This window comes from Saccopteryx leptura, chromosome 2, assembly GCF_036850995.1.
Source record: "Saccopteryx leptura isolate mSacLep1 chromosome 2, mSacLep1_pri_phased_curated, whole genome shotgun sequence".
Lineage (NCBI taxonomy): Eukaryota > Metazoa > Chordata > Mammalia > Chiroptera > Emballonuridae > Saccopteryx > Saccopteryx leptura.
In genome coordinates, this window is record NC_089504.1 from 242124583 (window position 1) to 242144526 (window position 19944).

Sequence of the window (19944 nt, forward strand, 5' to 3'; positions counted from 1 at the left end):
AAGGAGGTAGTGTATGTGTCCTGATTGCTGTTGCTACCTCAGGAAGTACTCCCAGACTTCAGATAGACGGCTGGGAAGGCCTGGGCCCCCAGCTGTGTCTTCAGCGTTGTGTGTGACTCTAAATCTAGGACAGCCAAAGCTCCAGGGACCACTTCTCCCCAGTGTACTCTTGTCCCTTCTGAAGGGACCAGGAAATACAGACAGCCTCTGTCCACCCATGAATTGACAGTCCAGCATGGTGGGCTCAAGGGAGTCGGGCTCCTTCTGCGCTGCCTGGCTGCCCCTAAGGGAACCAGGTGGAAGCCGCATGGCCTTTGCTTTCACGGAGAGTCACTTCTGCGGCATTCTGCTGGTTGAGCAGTCCCAGGGACTCATTTAACTGGACCTAGATTCAAGAGAGAGGGGCAGCGATCCCTCCTCTAGGTAGAAGGAGTCAAAGAGTGTGTCTACATGTCATCACACTGCCCAGGAGACACAGAAGCACTTGGCACGGGGTCTGCCCAGAGTGATGCCGGATCGATTAGGTATAAGAGAGGGTCTATGCCCTTGTGAAGCCAGAGGCCAAGTTGGCTTGCCCAAGGTCACATGGCTGATCAAGGTACAGAGAACTGGCTGTGGGCCTGGCTTCCTTAAGTAGAGCAAAACCCCTTCTGCCCCATGTCCTCTTATAACAAAGCCTAGAATAAGAGCGAGCAGCAGGCGCTCCATGCTTTGCCTCACACACCGTGGCCGTGAGTAGTGCCTGGTCTCCCCGCCGTCCACTGTCATTAGGGAGTGTTATTGGGGACTAGCAGCTTGTGGCCGTGGCACACTCAGGGGGTCAGTGGTGGCTTCAGAGCTCCTCACAGGAGGACTGAGGTTGTCACTACTTCCTTCATCTTTTTTTTAAAATTTCATTTATTCATTTTTTATAGAGGGGAGGAAGAGAGAGAGAGAGAGAGAGAGAGAGAAGGGCAGGGGGAGAAGCTGGAAGCATCAACTTCCATATGTGCCTTGACCAGGCAAGCCCAGGGTTTCAAACTGGTGACCTCAGGGTTCCAGGTTGACGCTTTATCCACTGCTCCACCACAGGCCAGGCCCTTCATCTTTTCTTGACCCGTGGATGCACTGTGTGTGTGTGGGGGGGTGTTCTCTGGAGCAGGGGTACCCCGAGGCTCCGCTCTGGCTGGCCTGGAGTTTGAGCCCCACGACCAAGCCCAGGAAATTGTTCCATATCTTTTTGAACTTATATATTGAGTTTCTCAGAGAGTTCCGTTGCTTTAGTTGAATTTTCAAAAAGGGGTCTGAGACCCTGAGCAAGGAAGAAGATAGAGAAGGTGAGTCTAAGCATCGCAGAGGCTGGTGAGAATGATGTAAGTGCGTAAAGACTTTTCACGTGGCAGACTTAGCCTGCTTGTATTCTCATGCTTGCGGCTAAAGGTCATTTAAATGCCCAAGTAATGAGGAGCGGTTTCCAAAACGAGGTTCTGGAGAGGGCGCTGCTGTCTTTTTGGCTAGCCAGCTGGCTTCCCCCAGAAAAGTGTCATTGTCATTTTATATAAGACAAGAGGGTGCTGTGTTTGGGAAGCGGGGATAGACTCCGTGGTGAAATGGAGGTTTGTCCCAAGGGGCCCCGTGTCGGCTCATGGTTGTTCCACCCAGGATATGGGTGCTCAGAACAGCCCTGCTCCCCTTTTTCTGCTTATCTGCCACACTGTCCCCACTCCTCTCCTTCCTGCCTCCCTGCCCAAATGTACCTGCTCTTCAGGGACAGTGTCTTTGAGCAGATCACTCACTTGTCCACCATTTCTCAGAAGACTTTGGGCAGACACCACAATTACCTAGGGTTGGGGGAGGCTTGTTTGAAAAACAGCAGATCGCTGGGTCTCCCCTTCAGAGGTGCTGAATCAATGGCTCTAGGGACAGGTCAGACATTGGCCCTTTAACAAGTTCTCTGATGAAGGGGTCCCCAGCACCAGGATAATCCCTTGACCCCACAGAATGGGCAAGGACACATAGGTAATGCATGGCCTTATTTTCTGGAAATGGAGCCCCTATGCTGGGCTGCTTTATAAAAAGAACTCTTTTCTCTATTCACTGCTCAACTCTGGTGGAACATCAGAATTGCCTGTAGTGCGCTCCAGTGTTTTACCATGAAAAACGTGAGACGTGTAGCAAACATGGAAGAATTGTACAGCGAGCACACACATGCCCGCTGCATAGGGTCTTCAATTAATATTTGGCTACATATTTGGTCTATCACACATCCACCCACTCATCCACCCACCTATCCACCTACCCACCCATCATCCATCCATCCATCCATCCATTCTTCCATCCTTTATCAGCCCATCCATCGACCCATCCCTTCATCCACCAATTCATCTATCCATCGATCACCCCATCTTATTTATTTTTTTGATGCATTCCAAACTAAGTTGCCCACCTGAGCACATTTCACTCCAGTGTACTTCCACATGCATATCATTAACTAGGATTCAATTGTTGTCTATGACTCTTTACTTCAGGTAAATTTTACATACACTGAAATACACGAATCTCAAGTGCACCATTTTGCTTTTTGACAAATGCACAGAACCTGGAAAACCCAAACCTCCGTCATCACATAGAACATTCCTCCACCCCAGAGTTTCCTCACGCGCCATCCCAGGGAACTCCTGCCTCCCCTGCCCCACCCAAAGCAACCAATGCTCTTTTCGTTCACTGTAGGTTTGTGTTGTCCGTTATGGAATTCAGTATAGATTGAGTTATTCAATGTGTGCTCTTTCACATGAGGCTTCTTCCTCTTGGAGAGCTTTAAAAATGCCTGATGTCCACGCTGCACTGCAGAAGGACAAAGGTCAGGGTCTCTTGCCGGGGTGGGGGTGGGGGGCTCAGGAATCAGTACTAAAAAAAATTCCCAGGCAATTCCCAGTATGCAGTCCAGGTGGAAACCCCTCCCCTAGAGAGACTTCCCCATCTCTACCCCTCCTCACTCTAAGCCTTACTCCTCAACTACCCCATCCCCGTAATTAATGTTCCCACATTAGGAATTTGTTTTTACAGAGACCCATGCCCCTGTAGGTGTTCTCTTGTTTTCTCTTTTCCCCGAGAGGACAGGCAGCCTTGAAATTAGTACGCAGACCATTCAGCATTCCTGTGGGGCTTGCTGCTTCGGGGTGACTTTGTCAAGGTCACCATTTGCACTGAAGGCCACCAAGGAGTCCTTGCCTTTACTTCTCTGTGACCAAGGGGCCCTCACATGATTGCCGTTGGAACAGAGGAGGCCTCGACACAGTCCCCTTGGGTACAGGAAGCGGTTTGATGATGGGCAGTTAGACGTGGCTCCTTGAGCCTTCTGGCTTCCAGGAGGACCAGGGGTTAGCCTCTGACCGCTTCTCTCCATTTCCCCCCTTCCTTCCAAAATCATTATTAAAAAAACAAACAAACAAAACCTACTAAAACTAAGACATGATTAAACTCATTAAAATCGTTAGTTTTATGAGACTGAACTAAAATATTGAGCTCTTCAATTCCATATGAGGAACCTGGCAGTCCTGTTTTGTGTGCTGTTACCACGAGCCCAGCAGAGGTTTGGTTGGTCTTGACCTTTTCCATCTGTAAATTCACATCCTGAATTCACATTTTTCCTTTGGGGGCTCACAACTCTGACATGTGACAGAGATTTCATTGCTCCATTCTGCGAATAGAGAAACTGAGGCAAAGTGAGATGTCATGAGTAGTCCAATAGCTGGTCCAGGACTTTGCCTTTGCCTCCAGAGCCCCCTCTATAGTGTTACTCAAAACTTTTTTTTTTTTTAAATCATAGACCCCTTCTGAGTAGCTGATGCAAGTGTGGGACACTCCCTAGAAAACTGACAAGCTCTAAATAGCTGACACGTGTGTGTGTGTGTGTGTGGGGGGGGGGGCGGAGATTGTTTATAGACCGTTTGAGGCCCTTGCAAGATAACTTCTGCTTCAGAATATAATAAGGTGTGATTTATAAGCTGGTGTTTGTTGAGCAGTATGTTGCAGATATATGCTAAATCTTTCTGTGCACCATGTTATTTTATAACCCCAAGAGGTGGTATACCTTATTATTGACAGAAGACTGAGGCTCAGAAAAGGAAGAACCCAGCCAGCACCCCATGGCCAAGTATATTGGGTACTGAAGTAAAGGTAAAGCCACTCAGCCTGACTCTAGAACCCCAACCTAAAATGCCCAGCCTGACATTAAGTGATCTAGAGATTTAACAAGAGAGCCCCAAGATCTCAAACCAAAGCTGCTTTACGTGTTGGGTGCTCAAGGCCAAAGAGGGAGACGTCTTTGAGTTTCTCGGTGCCTCACAAATCACACAGCCCTGGTTGAATCAACGGTGGGAAACTTAGTTAACTTTTTGTGTCCCGTTCTCACCAGCTAGGCTTAACAGCCAGCATTCACTGTCCCTTCTCTGCTGGTGTGGTGTGAACAGAGCAATAAAACGACTGGAGATGTGAAAGAGAGAGTGATTATTATTAGTACTGAGCTAAATCCCACCTGGGGTGAACCATTCCTGGTTCTTCATGTGTCCACACATGTTTCATCAGAATAAGTTCCCAAGCCTATGAGAGAGTTAATAAATCGCAAAAGCTGTTGCGGGACTGTGGGGACCCTCTGTGAATTTTAATCACGGATCCCAGTGCTAGCCAGCAGAGGAATCTGCTCCCCGAGAACAGGAATGTTACAGTCCCCAGCCTTGCTCCACTGCACGGCTTTGGCTGCCAGAACCTGAGTAAGCATCGCAGGGCACAACAACAACACCATCTCCCAGCGCGCCAGCAGCCGGGCCACCTGCTCCAGTGAAAAGGCCAATTCAGACGGCTGCAGTGGAAAAAGGTTCTCGGGGGCGTTCGTTAGCTGGCGGCACGCTGTGGGTGCAGTTTGGCCATGGATTTCAATATTCCCTTGTAACGTTTTACAACCCAGACCCGGCGACAATGGCGTCATTCATTGCACTCGCTCACATGGAACAGAATGTGAGAGCCTGGGAGAAGCTGGTCTGCGGGCTCCGACACCCAGGGTGAAATGAGGTGCTCAGGACCCTCAGCGGGTGTCCTGTGAGCTCAGGCTTAGCAGGGCAAGTTGGCAGGATGTGGGCACAGCTGTTGATACAACCGAAAGCAGTGGGATTTGACAGTAAAATAAAGGTTCTTCAAACAGAAGGATTTGGCCAATTGGCCAGGAGAACTTGACATTGCCTGGGTGTAGCCAATACCCAACTCTGTTATCACTAGGAAGCTTTTTATCACAGGATGGTTGTGTTGCCCAAGCAGTTGGTGTGAAGGCAACGATTTTGTTATCAAGTGTAAGTTGGCAAGAGCTTTGAAATAGCACTGATCTGGGCTGAAGGTCAGCTTTACCTCTTCTTAGCTGTGTGATCTGGGGCAAGTTGCTTACCATCTCTGAAACTTAATTTCTTTACCCTTAGAGTAAATTTAATCATACCAATGAAATGGAGTTTTTGCCAGGATCAAATAAGGGGAAGCATATAAGTCAACCAGTACAGTGGCTAGGACATTAGGAGACACAGGATAAATGGATGAGGAGGATGAAGATGAGGATGAGGACAATGATGATGTTGATGGTTAAGATGGTGAGAATGATGAGGGTGATGGTGATAAGGGTGATGGTGGTGATGAGGTGATGGTGGTAGTGGTGATAGTGATGACGGTGGTGGTGGTTGTGAGGGTGATGGCGGTGGGGGGGTGATGATGGTGATGATGATGGTGGTGGGGGTGATTGATGGTGGTGGGGTAATGACGGTGATGATACACCAGCCCCTCTGTTGCTGCCCTTCTTTCCAGACACACACACAGGGAGTGTTCAACTTTCACTTTAATTCTCCAGTGCCCAGGATTCTCCAATGATGCTCTCAAGCTGTAGAGGAATATAGTATATCTTCTCATCACATGAACTTTAGAGATCTTTGCTATGTTGCTATTAATCATGTTCCTTTGACTGGCCCATCTTTGAGCCCAGTGAAAATCACCCTATTGTCATTTGTAGCATTTTCTTCCCTTTGCCCCTATCATCTCATACCGATGAGAAGTCACTTCTCCCTTCCATGCCTCTATTTTGATAGCAGTCAGATAGGCTTGTGGACATTGTACTTCAGGCACCAAGATGTGCTTGATTGATGGTGGGGATGGTGTTTCAAGCTCCTTGGGGAGAAGGAAGCTGTGAGGGACAAGCGGTTATTGGGGTGAAGTGGCTTTCCCATTTCTATGTTAGTAATCAAAGGCAGGATTTGCCCTTTCCAGAGAGTAATTTTGCAATTTGGCACTGCTGGCATGGAGAATTCCTCAGAGCCCATTGATACGTTCTCTTGTAAACGCCCTCAGCCAACATTTTTGGGAGTTATTTTCTTTAATTAAAAAAAATAACCATCTCCATTAATAATATAAAACCAAGAGAGATCCCTCTCTTTTTGGGAGCTCTGACAGCCCAGCACTTCCACTAAGCAGACCCAAATAGAATTGCCAGTGAGATTTGACAACTTTTATATTTTATTATTATTATAATTCTTCTTCATTTTCCATGACGTAGCTGGAGCCGCAGAGCGAGAACTATAAAGCTAATTTCATTCCTTTCAGCCTCCTGGCCCCAGGGGGAGATTCTGAGTGGTGTGGCTGCCCAGGATGGCTCCAGCTTTGGTTTTGAGATGGCACATGCCACGAGAAAACTCAGCTAGGAGGAACCCTGGGTGTCCGGAGGGTGTCTGGAGCCTCATGGAAACTTGGCAGACACTTTGTGTCCCCTGCCTGGCTGCTCTGACATGCTTTCACATGACAAACAAAGGCAGGGGCCCAGACCAGAAGTTGTTACACCCATAAGGGGTGGGAATTGTGAACCTCAAACCTCTGTCCTCCTAAAAGCATGTAGTATTTTAAATACTGACTAGTAATTAGGAGATTGTCCAGAAGTCATTAGGGAGCTGCTGAGTTAGATTTCTGCTGTCTCCTACTTGCCCTGCGACCATGAGCAAGTTGATTACTCTCTCTGGGCCTCAGTTTCCTAATCTGTAAAATGGGGACAAGAACTACACCTACTTCCTATGGTCATGGCGAGGATAAAATGGGCTAATGCAACATCTTTCAAAATGTGTTATATTTTGGTGTTTTGTTTTTTCTTTATATGAGATGATTTCACGTGTCCTCTTTGATTTTAATAGGTAAGGATTTATTTTAATGGCAGTAGAGGAACTGTAATTAGCATCACAGGCCTATAATTTTACAGATATAAGCTCAGAGTGAGGCTAAATTTATTTGGATAAAAAAAGCTTAATTTAAGAAATGTAACAAGTTAAAGAGATGGTTCTGGGTCATGGCAGAAATCACTACTACATTCTGGGACAGGCATTCTGAACCTGCTTAGTGCTATGGACCTCACAGCCAGCCTGGTGAGGACTGTGGATTACTTCTCAGTTAATATGATTAAACGCATTGAACAAAATGGGTAGGTTGCAAAGGGAAGCAATTATATTAACAATGACAATAACGATGATGGTTGACACTTGCTGAGCACTAAGCAATGCCAAGTATTGTCAGTTTTTCACATGTATTCCCTCATTTCTTTTCTGAACACCCTTTGAACTAGTTTTTTTTTTTTTTAATTTTCCCTCGGAAAATGAAGTCGTGAAATTAAATATTACATCCGTTGTGACAAATACAGCAGCTCAAAAGGAAATTCTAAGGCACTCAGCCACAAATTATTCAGATTAGGGTAACCTAGGGCCATCCCCGGCTGTCCTAGTGTCATCTACCATTCTTCACACATTTACCCTTCTGCACACACATGCAACTATTCATAAACCTACTTGCCTAATGTATAAGGCATGAAAAGTTATTGCCCAAGCCAGAGAGCCTCATTAGGATCTCTGTTTCAGCATCCTTGTGACACTTCAATTCCAGGTATTCTGCTTCATTCTACCCAGACTAGTGACCTAAATGAATTAGAGGCAGGCCCTGGTCAAATGGCTCCATTGGTTGGAGCATTGTCCAGAAGCAAAAAAAAAAAAAAAAAAGTTATTGCCCAAATATGTGTATCTAAGGTATACAATGCACTTGAGTATAATCGAATCACTTTGCTCATCAAAGACCCCTGTTGCTTATTTTGTGACTTTCCTGATGGATTCCTTGGCCCCCATGGTTCAGCCAATGGAGAGCTCTGTATCAGGGTGCTGATTGATGCTATTTCCCATCTTCTGTCCTTCAGTAAAGAATATCCCGTGGTTCCCAGGAGCACCGTGAGACAAAAAGTGGCCTCCAACCACAGCCCTTTCAGCAGTGAGCCTCGAGCTCTCTCCACCTCATCCAACTTGGGGTCCCAGTACCAGTGTGAGAACGGTGTGTCCGGACCCTCCCAGGACCTTCTGCCCCCACCCAACCCATACCCACTGCCCCAGGAGCATGGCCAAATTTATCATTGCACCAAGAGGAAAGGTGAGTGTGACAACCCCTGTCCAACATACCTCTTTCTCTACTTCTTTCCTTCCCTTGGGGCAAGGGTGGGTGGGTGGGGGAAGTACACATAACTACATTTATTTGTTTAAAAAAATGTAAATAATACAAGAGCACGTGGAGATTGTATGAAAGTCAAACCATACCAATAAAACATGTCCTTCCCTAATTCTAGCCCCTTCCTTGAGGAAAAGTCGTTTGAAAGGTCCAGACCTATTTTACTCATTTACACACATACACACACACACACACAAATAGCTTTGTTTTTACTTCTAGCAGTTCATGTCACACTGTATGTGTTTTGCAACTTGCATTTTTTTCAACTTCAGAATATCTTGTAGATACCTGAACTTGGATTGCCTCATTTTTTTTAGCCAATGAAGAGGAAGTGTTGCCTCAGAAGAATGAGGTGGACTTTGTTGTCAACCTCACTAGTGGACAGGGAGGTTGTGTCCAGCATTCCTGGTTATATCGTGAGCCATGCTGCAGGGCATGTCCTTCTAACTGGATATACCTCTTTGGTTCATGTGCTGGGATTTCTCCCAGCTGCACTCTAAGCTCTGCTTTCCTTCCCAGAACAAAATCAGCACAGAAAGAGAAGAAAAAAGTCGCAACTGATTTTCTCTTCTCTGCATCCCTTTCCTCCAATCTACTAGGCTTGTGTCTGAGACACAAGGAGCTTTCTTTGCCAAATAAGAAATGGATGACTTTTCCTCAGTCATGTGAATCCAAAGGGACTAGATTAAGGAAGGAAATTTCTGGTGGCCCGTCTTTTTGAGCCAGAATCAAAGCGGGTGAGATGGGCGGTGCGGTTGAACTTAGCCTACTAGAAACAGTGCTTGATGTGAGCTGCGGACAGGAGCGATGAGGACAGGGAAGGCAGTGGGGCCAGGGAAACGCAGGTTCGAGTCTCACCTCTGCCACCAGCTTCTCGTGTGACTTCAGGCAGGTATCCTAGCCTCTCTGTGCCTCAGTTTCCTGCTTTGTAAACTATGCTAAGATTTCTAGAGCACCCGATACTTGTAAGCATCCAATTAGTGGTAGCTGTGATTTCATAAGTGGCAGGCGTAACTCCAGAAATGTGTCACAGGAGGAAGCAAAGAGAGGCTGCTCACCAGGTAAAGGCTTGAGAAAATGGGTAGGAGGAAGGGATCATGCATCCGAGTGTTTATGCTTATGGTCTTCAGAATCAGACAACAGGGATGAATTCTATCTTTGCCAGTTGCAAAGTTTTATGATTAGGAGCCCATTACTTAACTCATTTATGCCTCATTAAAAAAAACCAAACTTGTACATATGGGCTTATGATTAGACCTGTCTCATAGGCTTGATGTGAAGATGTAGTGGTATCAAGCTTGTATTTAGCACAGGGTTGACTCAGTAAGCAGTCACTATTTTGCTCAGGCCGACCCAAATCCTAGTCTTTAGAGGCCTGTTGTATCTCAAAGCCACAGTAGCCAACACGATGCCTCTGGAAGTCTAGTGCCCAGGGTTTGGCCCTTTGAAACAACAACAACAACAACAACTCCGTAATAAGAACCAATAGAAATGATGCTTTGGTGGCTTTCTCTGGAGCTGGGGTTACATGAGGAAACACATAGTCTGTTTGACATTCATTCATCTTGCATTGGGAAGGAGGGAAGAGCTGTCTTTGGTCCAAGCCTGGGCTGGGGAGCTGACCTGGGTGAGGCTGAGGTTTCCAGACTTACCTGAAGCCCATCCAAGCTCCCTGGATCTCAAAGACCTGAACAGGATCACCTCAGCAGACCCCCTGGCCAGACTCCCAGCACATCCGCCGCCGGATAGGCTGCAGACCAGATGCCTGTAAACATGTCTGCCTCTTCAGGCACAAGCAGGGGTTAAAAATGTCTCATGGAACACAGATCCCTGCATGGAATCCTGTTTTATATTATTCGTAAGGGTGCCCTGCCTAGGTTCCAGAATGCTGCCTTTTCAGTAACGCTAGGTAGGGGTGCTATTATTAACCCACTTTACAAGTGGGGAAACTGAGGTTCAGAGAGGTAAAATCACATGCTGGTGGTTCTTGAAGGTGGAGTTTGAACCCATGCCTGCTCTGCAGGCTCCTCCTGGGCCCCGAACCACCACTCTGTACACCTTGGCTTATCAGCTACAATCTCAAAATTTCATCCTTCACTAGACGTTTGCTCTGGAGACTGGGTCAAGCGTGCTGATTAAGAGCTCACCAGGTTTGAATTAGGAGCTCTGTCTATTAAATTAATTCCAGACCGAAAGAAGAGGACGAAGAAGTTAAAAAGAATCAAGACGCTTTTTTTAGGTTCAATATTTATAGCAGCATCCTTACAAGTGCATTCCTGGAGGATGCAGCAGGGAGGCTTTGAACAGAAGGCGGGCGAATCGCTTTCGATTACAGGAGCCATGGACTTTCCTTGTGGCACTTTGCAGGATTCTCGTGGGAACTCAAGGTCAACTGCAGGTGGCCACTGGGAAGGCTGGAGTTGGTGGCTGGTCCATGGCCAGACACTCCCGTCACTGACCCTTTCTAGCTGTGTGGCCCTGGGCAAGTGGCTTGGACTTTCTGAGCCTCAGCTACCTTGTCTGCAGAGTGGGGATGACGCTAGTGCCGACCCCGTGGGGGTTGTTAGGGAATGAAATGAGGTAATCCCTGTAAAACACCTAAAACAGGACCTGACATATAAGTGCTCAGTGAACGTGAGCTGGCTGCAGCCATGTCTTTGCCCAGCGCACATTGTCATAAGCCGGTCAGACAGCACTGTTACAAATAATTAGGTGGTGGTTTGGCAGAAGTGGTGATGGAATGCTGTGAGGGGGATATGCAGAGTGCTAATGGATATGAAAGGAGGTGTCGGAGGAGGGGGTTTAGGGGAGAATTTCAGCTCAGAGCAGGAGCTGGATAGGAGGAGGGGAGAGAATGGGGGTTCAGGCACAGAGGAAAGCATGTGGGCTCCCCTCGGAAGATGGGGGCCCTCTCCCCGGGAGCGAACGAAAGGCCCGAGTCACTGGAGCACAGTGAGGGGAAGGCAGGGCCCAGCCTGCAGCTGGCCCACGGGAGCCATTCAAAAGAGTTTAGGTTTTATCCTAACACCCATGGGCAGCCGCCAGAGGGGCTGGAACCCAAGTGGCAGGGCAGTGTTCGGGTTTTGTTTTGAAGCAGTCACTTGGCGTTGATAGGAGGGGACTAGAATTGACACCAGAGCTCTATTGAGAGGCTGTTGGGGGCTCTGGGATGTGAGCTGATGGTGGCTCAGACCAGGGTGTGGGGAGAAAAGCCGGAGATGTGGGTGGAATCAGGACACAGTGACAGGCTGGAGATAACAAGGTGAAGAATTACCCCTTTTTCATGGATGTGTAAACCGAGGCTCAGAGAGGTTGAGTAACCTGCCCAGAGTCACCCAGCTAGTGAGTGGCCCTGCCCCCATCTATGCACTTGGGGTGCGTGGACATGCACCCTGCAGGGCTCCTTTCACCTCCACAGAAACCTCTGCCCTTCTCACCTCCCTCCACCCCCAAAAGAAAGCTCCCAGGGACAGGGAACATTCCAGCCAAGCTCTGTCTGTCCTGCCTGCCTCAGAGACAACAAAAAAGCAATTCATCATCAGCCTCCATTGTAAAGTGATAAGGAATCGGTGGAGGTTTCCTTCCAGTTTGGGATTCCCGTTAAGTGATAACTCCATGGGTGGCTTTCCCCTGGCCCCTGCCTGCCCCACTCCCTATCTGACTTCCCCTCATTGTCTGTCTCCTTTCCAACGAGCCCCGGAGGCCAGCGCAATGCAATGTCAAAGGGCCAGGCAGGCCAGAGGGCTCCTTGTGTTTGGGCCCAGCTGTCTCCTAACTATCTATCCCGATGGATGGAGCCGGGAAGGTCTTTTATCAATGCCACTCCAGCACAGCCAGGACCCCGGGCCTGGGAGAGCACTTGTCTGTCTTCCTTCGCCCCCTCCCACCCTGACCACCCCCCCAACCTATTAGCAACCCAAGGCGACCCAAATAAAGATTTTAGGCAAGCCATTTACTGCCTTGGATAGTCAAAGGGAAGTCAGAGGTGGGAGCGGAAGGGGAAGTGGATAGAGGAAAGGGTTCTGCAGGGTGTGTTTTCTCAGTGCAATGTACTTTTTAGGGTAATTTTGTGTGGCTTCCTTCACCAGGTCCTCACTGCCATCTTTGGGCCTGGGGAGAGGTTCCTCATCCCCATTGTGCAGGGACAAGCAGAGAACTAAGAGTTTGGGTTAGACTGCCAAGGTTCTGTGGCTGGTGAGGGCACATCTGGGATGCACTCACCAAATATATATTGGTCAGGCACTTTTTTCTGGGCACTGTGCTGGATGCTTGGGACAGAGCAAGATGGCAGAGCTCCCTGCCCTCATGAAACTTGTATTCTATTGGGGGAGATAGTTAACAAGCAAGTCAATAAATCAGTGCGATTTGAACTGGAGTCTTTTTTTTTTAATTAATTTTAATGGGGTGACATTGATAAATCAGGGTACATATGTTCAGAGAAAACATCTCCAGGTTATTTTGACATTTGCTTATGCTGCATTCCCATCACCCAAAGTCCAATTGTCTTCCGTCACCTTCTAACTGGTTTTCTTTGTGCCCCTCCCCTCCCCAACACCCTTCCTCTCCTCCCCACCACCCCGTAACCCCCACACTCTTGTCCATGTCTCTGAGTTTCATTTTTATGTCCCACCTATGTATGGAATCATATAGTTCTTTAGTTTTTTCTGATTTACTTATTTCGCTCAGTATAATGTTATCAAGGTCCATCCATGTTGTAAATGATCCGATGTCATCATTTCTTATGGCTGAGTAGTATTCCATAGTATATATATATGTACCAAAGCTTTTTAATCCACTTGTCCACTGATGGACACTTGGGCTGTTTCCAGATCTTTGCTATTGTGAACAATGCTGCCATAAACATGGGGGTGCATTTCTTCTTTTCAAACAGTGCTATGGTGTTCTTGGGGTATATTCCTAACAGTGGTATAGCTGGGTCAAAAGGCAGTTCGATTTTTAATTTCTTGAGGAATCTCCATACTGTTTTCCATAGTGGCTGCACCAGTCTGCATTCCCACCAGCAGTGCAGGAGGGTTCCCTTTTCTCCACATCCTCGCCAGCACTTATTCTGTGTTGTTTTGTTGATGAGCGCCATTCTGACTGGTGTGAGGTGATATCTCATTGTGGTTTTAATTTGCATTTCTCTAATGATTAGTGATGTTGAGCATTTTTTCATATGCCTATTGGCCATCTGTATGTCCTCTTTGGAGAAGTGTCTATTCATTTCTTTTGCCCATTTTTTGATTGGATTGTTTGTCTTCCTGGTTTTGAGTTTTATAAGTTCTTTATAAATTTGGTTATTAACCCCTTATCAGACAATAAGAACAGAATAAAATGAACTAGAGTCTTTTGACTCCTAATCAAGGATATTCCTGTAATACCATTCCAGTCCTTTCTACTTTAAGAGCTAAAATCCATCCATACACCAACTTATCTATCTATCCATTCATCCATCCACCACCCTTTATCCATCCACCCCCCATCCATCTACCCACCCACTCATCCATCCATCCACCCAACCATGTGGGTCAAGGTTACTGCCTTTTCATAGTCTCTGGGAGCTAAAATTCTGGGGCTGTCTAGCAGAAAGAGCACTGTTTGGTGAGTCAGAAGGCCTGGCCTATAGCTCAGCAAGGCAGTGACTGCTCACCACTCCGCCTCTGGGGTCTTGGTCTGAACGAACTCAGTTGCCAAGGGAAATGACCCGTTTGGGAATGGTGACAATATTTGCTTGATGGGATTAGTGATTTGAAAGCAGCTCTATGAGTTTCACAGCTCTGGAACCCACTCAAATACCTCCAAGTATTGGATGACCCTCACAGAGCCATCTGTCCAGTCTACCAAGGGGGGAAAGAAGTAAGAGAGTAGACCCCAGTTATTCAGACAGATAAGATTTAAACCCTCACTTTATGTGCAAGGAGATAGACAGAAACTAGACGGCACTTACTATTATCTCAGCCCGTACACGAAATTTCTGTACTACCATCATGTTTAGTCAAGAGCTGAGATTGGAATGGTCCCAGTGGTTCATCCAAGGTCACATAGCCCGCGAAAGCCAGAGACATAACTCTGTGCCCTAAAATCTGTGTTCTGGATTCATCATTAAAGCCACTTTTCTCCAGAATCAATAGCATCCAGAAAAAATGCAAGGGGCTGGGGTTTTTCCCAGGGCTGCGCAGTGATTGGAGGTCAGAATCAGGAAAAGTTTTGCTGCACTCTGAGATACACAGCGGGACACTCTTCCCACACAGTTTTCTGAGACCGAGCTGTGGACTTGTCTCATCCAGGACTGGACCCGTGACTCCAGCCCCCTTCCTAACCGTAGAAGGTAAACACGACTTGGCTGGGAGAGAGGTCTTAGCTGTTGGTCAGTTATCGGGCTCCCAGTAAAAAGAAAAAAAACCAGAAACAAAACCATAACCAAAATAAACGCAGAGATGACATCCAGAGCATTTATCGCCACCTGCAATCTGGAAGCTGGCGCTGGAATGTCTTTACAACGTGGTGAGGTTCGAGAGGAACTTGGGAACGCTCAGGGCCTGCTTTCATCAATGAGCCAGAATCGGGCTTCTCTCAGGGCTCCGCACCAGATCTTCGGGGTATTAAAGCCTGGAATGTGTAATTTTACAATTTTCCAAAATGGGCTCCAGCCTTTTTCATATTATTCTTCCTTTTTTTATTTGTAACAAATCTGGAAGGGGATCAGAAACTCGGAAACGGTTAGTTTGCCTTGGTGTGTATTTTCTTTATTTTCTCTTGCCAAGGGTACCCTCCAGCTGTACTTTGTATTATTGAGAAGGGGAACGCCCTGGTTGAATGGAAAACCCGAAGGTTCTGATTCCAGCAACAATGGAAACATTCAGATTTATGGATCTGGGGGTGGAAGGAAAAATGGAGGGAAGAACCCAAGGGAGGAAATGACCAAGACAAAAAAAAGTTGAATGTAGCCATGTCTTCAAGATACCCAAAGAATGCCCAGCTGAAGGGCGAGCGTGGCCACTGGCACATCTGGATGTCTCAGACATCTGGCATGACGTAGACAGAACACCTGGAAGAGTGGCTGTCTTTTTCACTTTTTTTTTTTTTTTTTTTTTTTGACAAATCTCTGGGCATCCTATGGGTCCCAGATGTGTCCCAGAAAGAGTCAGGTTAAAATAAATTTGCTGGCTCTTTGATGAGTACAACCTTCACTTAGCTGTGTTTTGTTTGGGAGATATTTGACTTAGGTGTGAGTGTCACCAGGAGGAGGATGAACATGGAGGTGTTGGGGGAACCCATACCCAGGATACCCTATCCTGGCTGGGCAGCTGTTCTGTAATGCAGTCCAAAGTCAAAGGATTTACTGTGGGGAGAATGCCTGATCTGGAGCTTTATATCTGAGGACCCTCCTGATCACAGAGGGTCAGCATCCTGCCCTCACTGCTCAGGGTAGAATGGAGAAGGACCAAGAATGTGTACTAGAGGAGGACTAGGACTACCTGTTGACCACTCTATGTCCCAGCACCTGGCACAGGACCTAGCACCTGGTTGGGTCCCACAAATGCCTGTTGAATGACTGCCTGTGTGGCGTTGGATATTAGAAATCTAGGGAGCTAGCAGCAAGGTATGCCAGGCAGAGTTGGGCAGACTCGGCTTTGACTCCAGCCTCTGTCCTTCCTGGCTGCATGACCTTGGGTGGCTCACTTCCCTGCACCTCAGTTTCTGCCCCTGAGACAGGAGTAAGGGCAGCACCTGGAGGATTTACTATGAGATCAGAGCAAGGTCACATAGTAAGTGCTCAGTCACTAACGGCCGTCACTTCCTCCCATCTCTGAGTCCTGCACCCTGCCCTTACGCCATCCGCCCTCGCAGTGAGTGACAGGGATGCCCCAGTGTTTCATTTTTCTTCACACAAATGAAGAAAATTTGTCTTTCTAAAGACAAATGAAGGCCTGACCTGTGGTGGCCCAGTGGATGGAGTGTCGACCTGGAAATGCTGAGGTTGCCGGTTCGAAACCCTGGGCTTGCCTGATCAAGGCACATATGGGAGTTGATGCTTCCAGCTCCTCCCCCTTCTCTCTCTCTCTGTCTCTCCTCTCTCTCTCTCTCTCTCTCTCTCCCTCTCCTCTCTAAAAAATTGAATAAATAAAAAATAAATAAATTTAAAAAAAAAAAAAAAAAAAAAAAAAAGACAAATGAAGTTCTTAACATGTGTTGATTAGAAACCAATCGGAAGATGAGGAAAGGAAATCTGCAGTTTGGGGGTAGAATTCCAGCTAAGGATGGGTCTGGGTTGAGGTTTACAGAATGGTGGAAATCCCCAAGTCTTGCCTCCCTGAAGGAAACGCCTGGAGGTGGGTTACTCTAGATTAGCTCTGCCGTGAGACTGGCTGGTGGCGTTACCCTCACTCCAGAGCTGCCCTTGAAGATGTCATAGCAGGAGAGCCACACGTTTGATCTTATTTCATTCCTAGCTACCCCACTGGAGGAAGCGTTACTAGCTCTGATTCAGAGACGATGAAACTCAGTCTCTGAGAGGGTAGATGCTGGTGTCCCACAGATAGAAGCAGAAGAGCCAGATTCAAACCCAGATGTATCTGGACTTCTTTGCCTGGAGTCTGGGCTTTAGGGAGTCCTTGAGCCCCTGGCAGTTGTGAGCACACTCCGTTCTCCAAACTTTGCGGTTCAGTGTATTTTTCTAGGAGAGAGCCCAGCACTTTTGAGAGTTCCCAAAGGGGTCAGTGACCTCAAAGGGGTCAGAACCATGTCCGCTGCCTCATGCTCAAGGTTACCTGTGCCTAGGGAATGCAGGTGGCTTGCAGCCAGCAAAACAGCGACCCCTTAGTGTGTACTGCCCGGTGGTTCGTGCTTGTGTAAGGCATCGGGAAAGAATTTGAAAATCCATTCAATTGTGCTCCCATCCACTTGTCCATTTGTCCATCCTTCCATCCATTGCACAAATAGTTATTGCATGGTATTGGAGAGCAGAGACTTTAGAGCTGGGTCACTTGGACCCTGATCTTCGCTGCACTGCTAATCAGCTAGGGAAGACCTTGGCAAGTTTGTCAGCCTCTCTGTGTCTCCTTTCTCTCCTCTGTAAAAGGGGGATCATAACAGGACTCACTGCAGAGGGTTGTTGTGAGGATTAAATGTGTTTTCGCATGGAGAGTACTCAAAACACTGTGTGTTGTTTTTACTGTTATGGTTGACTTTCTTATTCTTCTCGTTACTTGGTATGAACCAGGTATGCTGCCTTCACAGAGTTTACACGCTGGGGAGGAGGGAAGATATAATAACAATGCTTCTTATTTATGGAGTGTTTCCCGACTGTGGGCTAACGTGCATTCTCCCGTTTCCTCCCCAACTATTCCCAGTGTAGAAAATGCTGTTACTGCCTTTTCCGTTTTGCAGATGAAGACACGGAGCTCAGAAAGGTCAAATAGTTGCTTAGAACTCCATGGCCCAAGGTGCGCAGCAATGGAGGCTGGGGCTTACCGTCTTAGGAGACTTGTTCTTCAGGCCTCCGGCCAGATGGCTGTCTCTGCCTCTAGTCGTGGGGTGGCTGGCCCTGGCCTCACGGGTCTCTCTCCTCCTGTCTTAGCAGATGAAGAATGTTCCACCGCAGACCATCCCTACAAGAAGCCCTACATGGAGACCTCGCCCAGTGAAGAGGACCCGTTCTATCGGCCCAGCTACCCCCAGCAGCAGGGCCTGAGTGCCTCCTACCGGACAGAGTCAGCCCAGCGGCAAGCCTGCATGTATGCCAGCTCCGCGCCGCCCAGCGAGCCGGTGCCCAGCCTGGAGGACATCAGTTGCAACACGTGGCCCAGCATGCCTTCCTACAGCAGCTGCACGGTCACCACCGTGCAGCCCATGGACAGGCTACCCTACCAACATTTCTCTGCTCACTTCACCTCGGGGCCCCTGGTGCCCCGGCTGGCTGGCATTGCCAACCACGGCTCCCCGCAGCTTGGAGAGGGCATGTTCCAGCATCAGACCTCCGTGGCCCACCAGCCTGTGGTCAGGCAGTGTGGACCTCAGACTGGCCTGCAGTCCCCTGGCAGCCTTCAACCTTCTGAGTTCCTCTACTCCCATGGCGTGCCAAGGACCCTGTCCCCACACCAGTACCACTCCGTGCATGGGGTTGGCATGGTGCCAGAGTGGAGCGAGAATAGCTAAAGTGAGGCCTGCTTCTTAATAGACATTTGCTAAAGAGAGGGGGTGGGGAGATAGTAGCAGAAAGAACCCCACGGACAAGATTCTTCATTTTGCCCCATGCTCATGTCTGCACCCGAGACCCCTTAGATGCTGATCTAATCAGTAGCCTGAAACCACAATTCAAAAAATGTGACTTTGTTGTTTTGTCTCAAAACTTAAAAAAAAAAAAAGATGAGCCCCATTCCCTCCCACCCCCCCCCCCCATGACCACCACACTCACCAACGGGCCACGTTCACACCACCTCCAGAGGTCTGCCCTGATTCCTTCCTTCAGTCTCCGGAAAGTCTTGCCTCGTCAAGTGTTTTATTCCTACGTGGAGTTGGAGTCTTCCTATCTTGGTGTTAATGTTGACATTGTTATATAATAAATAATAATATATTTTTTTCTTTCAATTTTCTTAACGGGACCCAGTCCCTTATTTTGGGGGAGGTCTGAGGCAAGTATGTTTCCAAGTATGGGGTTCCCTTCCTATAAACTACCCCAAAAACCTAAAAATGCCACCCTCTCCTTGACTAAGAAGTGACCTACCTCTGCCATGTGATGTTTCTGAAAACGTGCCCCATGTCTCCAGCTTTCCTCTGATTGTGTCCTATCTTCCCCCATCATCACGGAACCCCGTTTGCCTCCCAGGGGAGTCAGGACGACCTTGGATTCCACCTGGCGTCATATCTTCCTCAGCGCTCCCGTCTTCCCAGCTCTGGGTCGTTGCAGCCATCTGTCGCTAAAACGTGGCCTGCAGCTTCCCAGCAGATAGTTTGCTTTGGAAAACTTAAAACGCCCTGGTTTACACGGAGGCGGAACTGTGATAAGCAAGGGGCAAGCTTCGAGCTGACAAGAGTGGTGAAAAAAGCCAAAATAAATACTTGTCCTAATCAAAAAAACACCAAAAAAACAAAACAAAAACAAAAAAACTAAAAAACCAAAGCCAGCCCCCAGCCTCCAAACCTCCTGAAGACCCAACTGGGTGCAAAAGAAAACCCACGGTTCCTAAAGACGCAAGACGTGCTCACTGATCAGTTCTCTCCAAGGGATCACACCTGATGTCGACACCAAACTGTGGTCACGGGAAGCAGAAAACAGCATATATACATATATATATATTAAAAAAATGTGTAAGTAAAACGTTATTGCAGGGTTCTTCAGATGTAATATTTTACTGGTTCTATTTATTTATAAATAGGAGTTCTAATTAAGTAATAACATGAGATGAA

General features: G+C 47.6%; 1 protein-coding gene across 3 annotated transcripts in view; it reads left to right on the top strand.

Moving 5' to 3' along the window:
* The window catches only part of TBX5 (T-box transcription factor 5), a 42591-nt gene extending 23684 nt beyond the window's left edge, over positions 1 to 18907 (top strand). For 2 of the 3 annotated variants that reach the window (XM_066365980.1, XM_066365981.1), the window contains 2 exons: positions 8234 to 8460; positions 18116 to 18907. In XM_066365980.1, the coding sequence (XP_066222077.1) occupies positions 8234 to 8460; positions 18116 to 18693 (805 nt within the window). In that variant the 3' untranslated portion in view covers positions 18694 to 18907. The remainder of the gene's footprint in view (positions 1 to 8233; positions 8461 to 18115) is intronic. The other variant, XM_066365983.1, reaches the window with a different exon arrangement.
* Positions 18908 to 19944: the final 1037 nt, after the last annotated feature.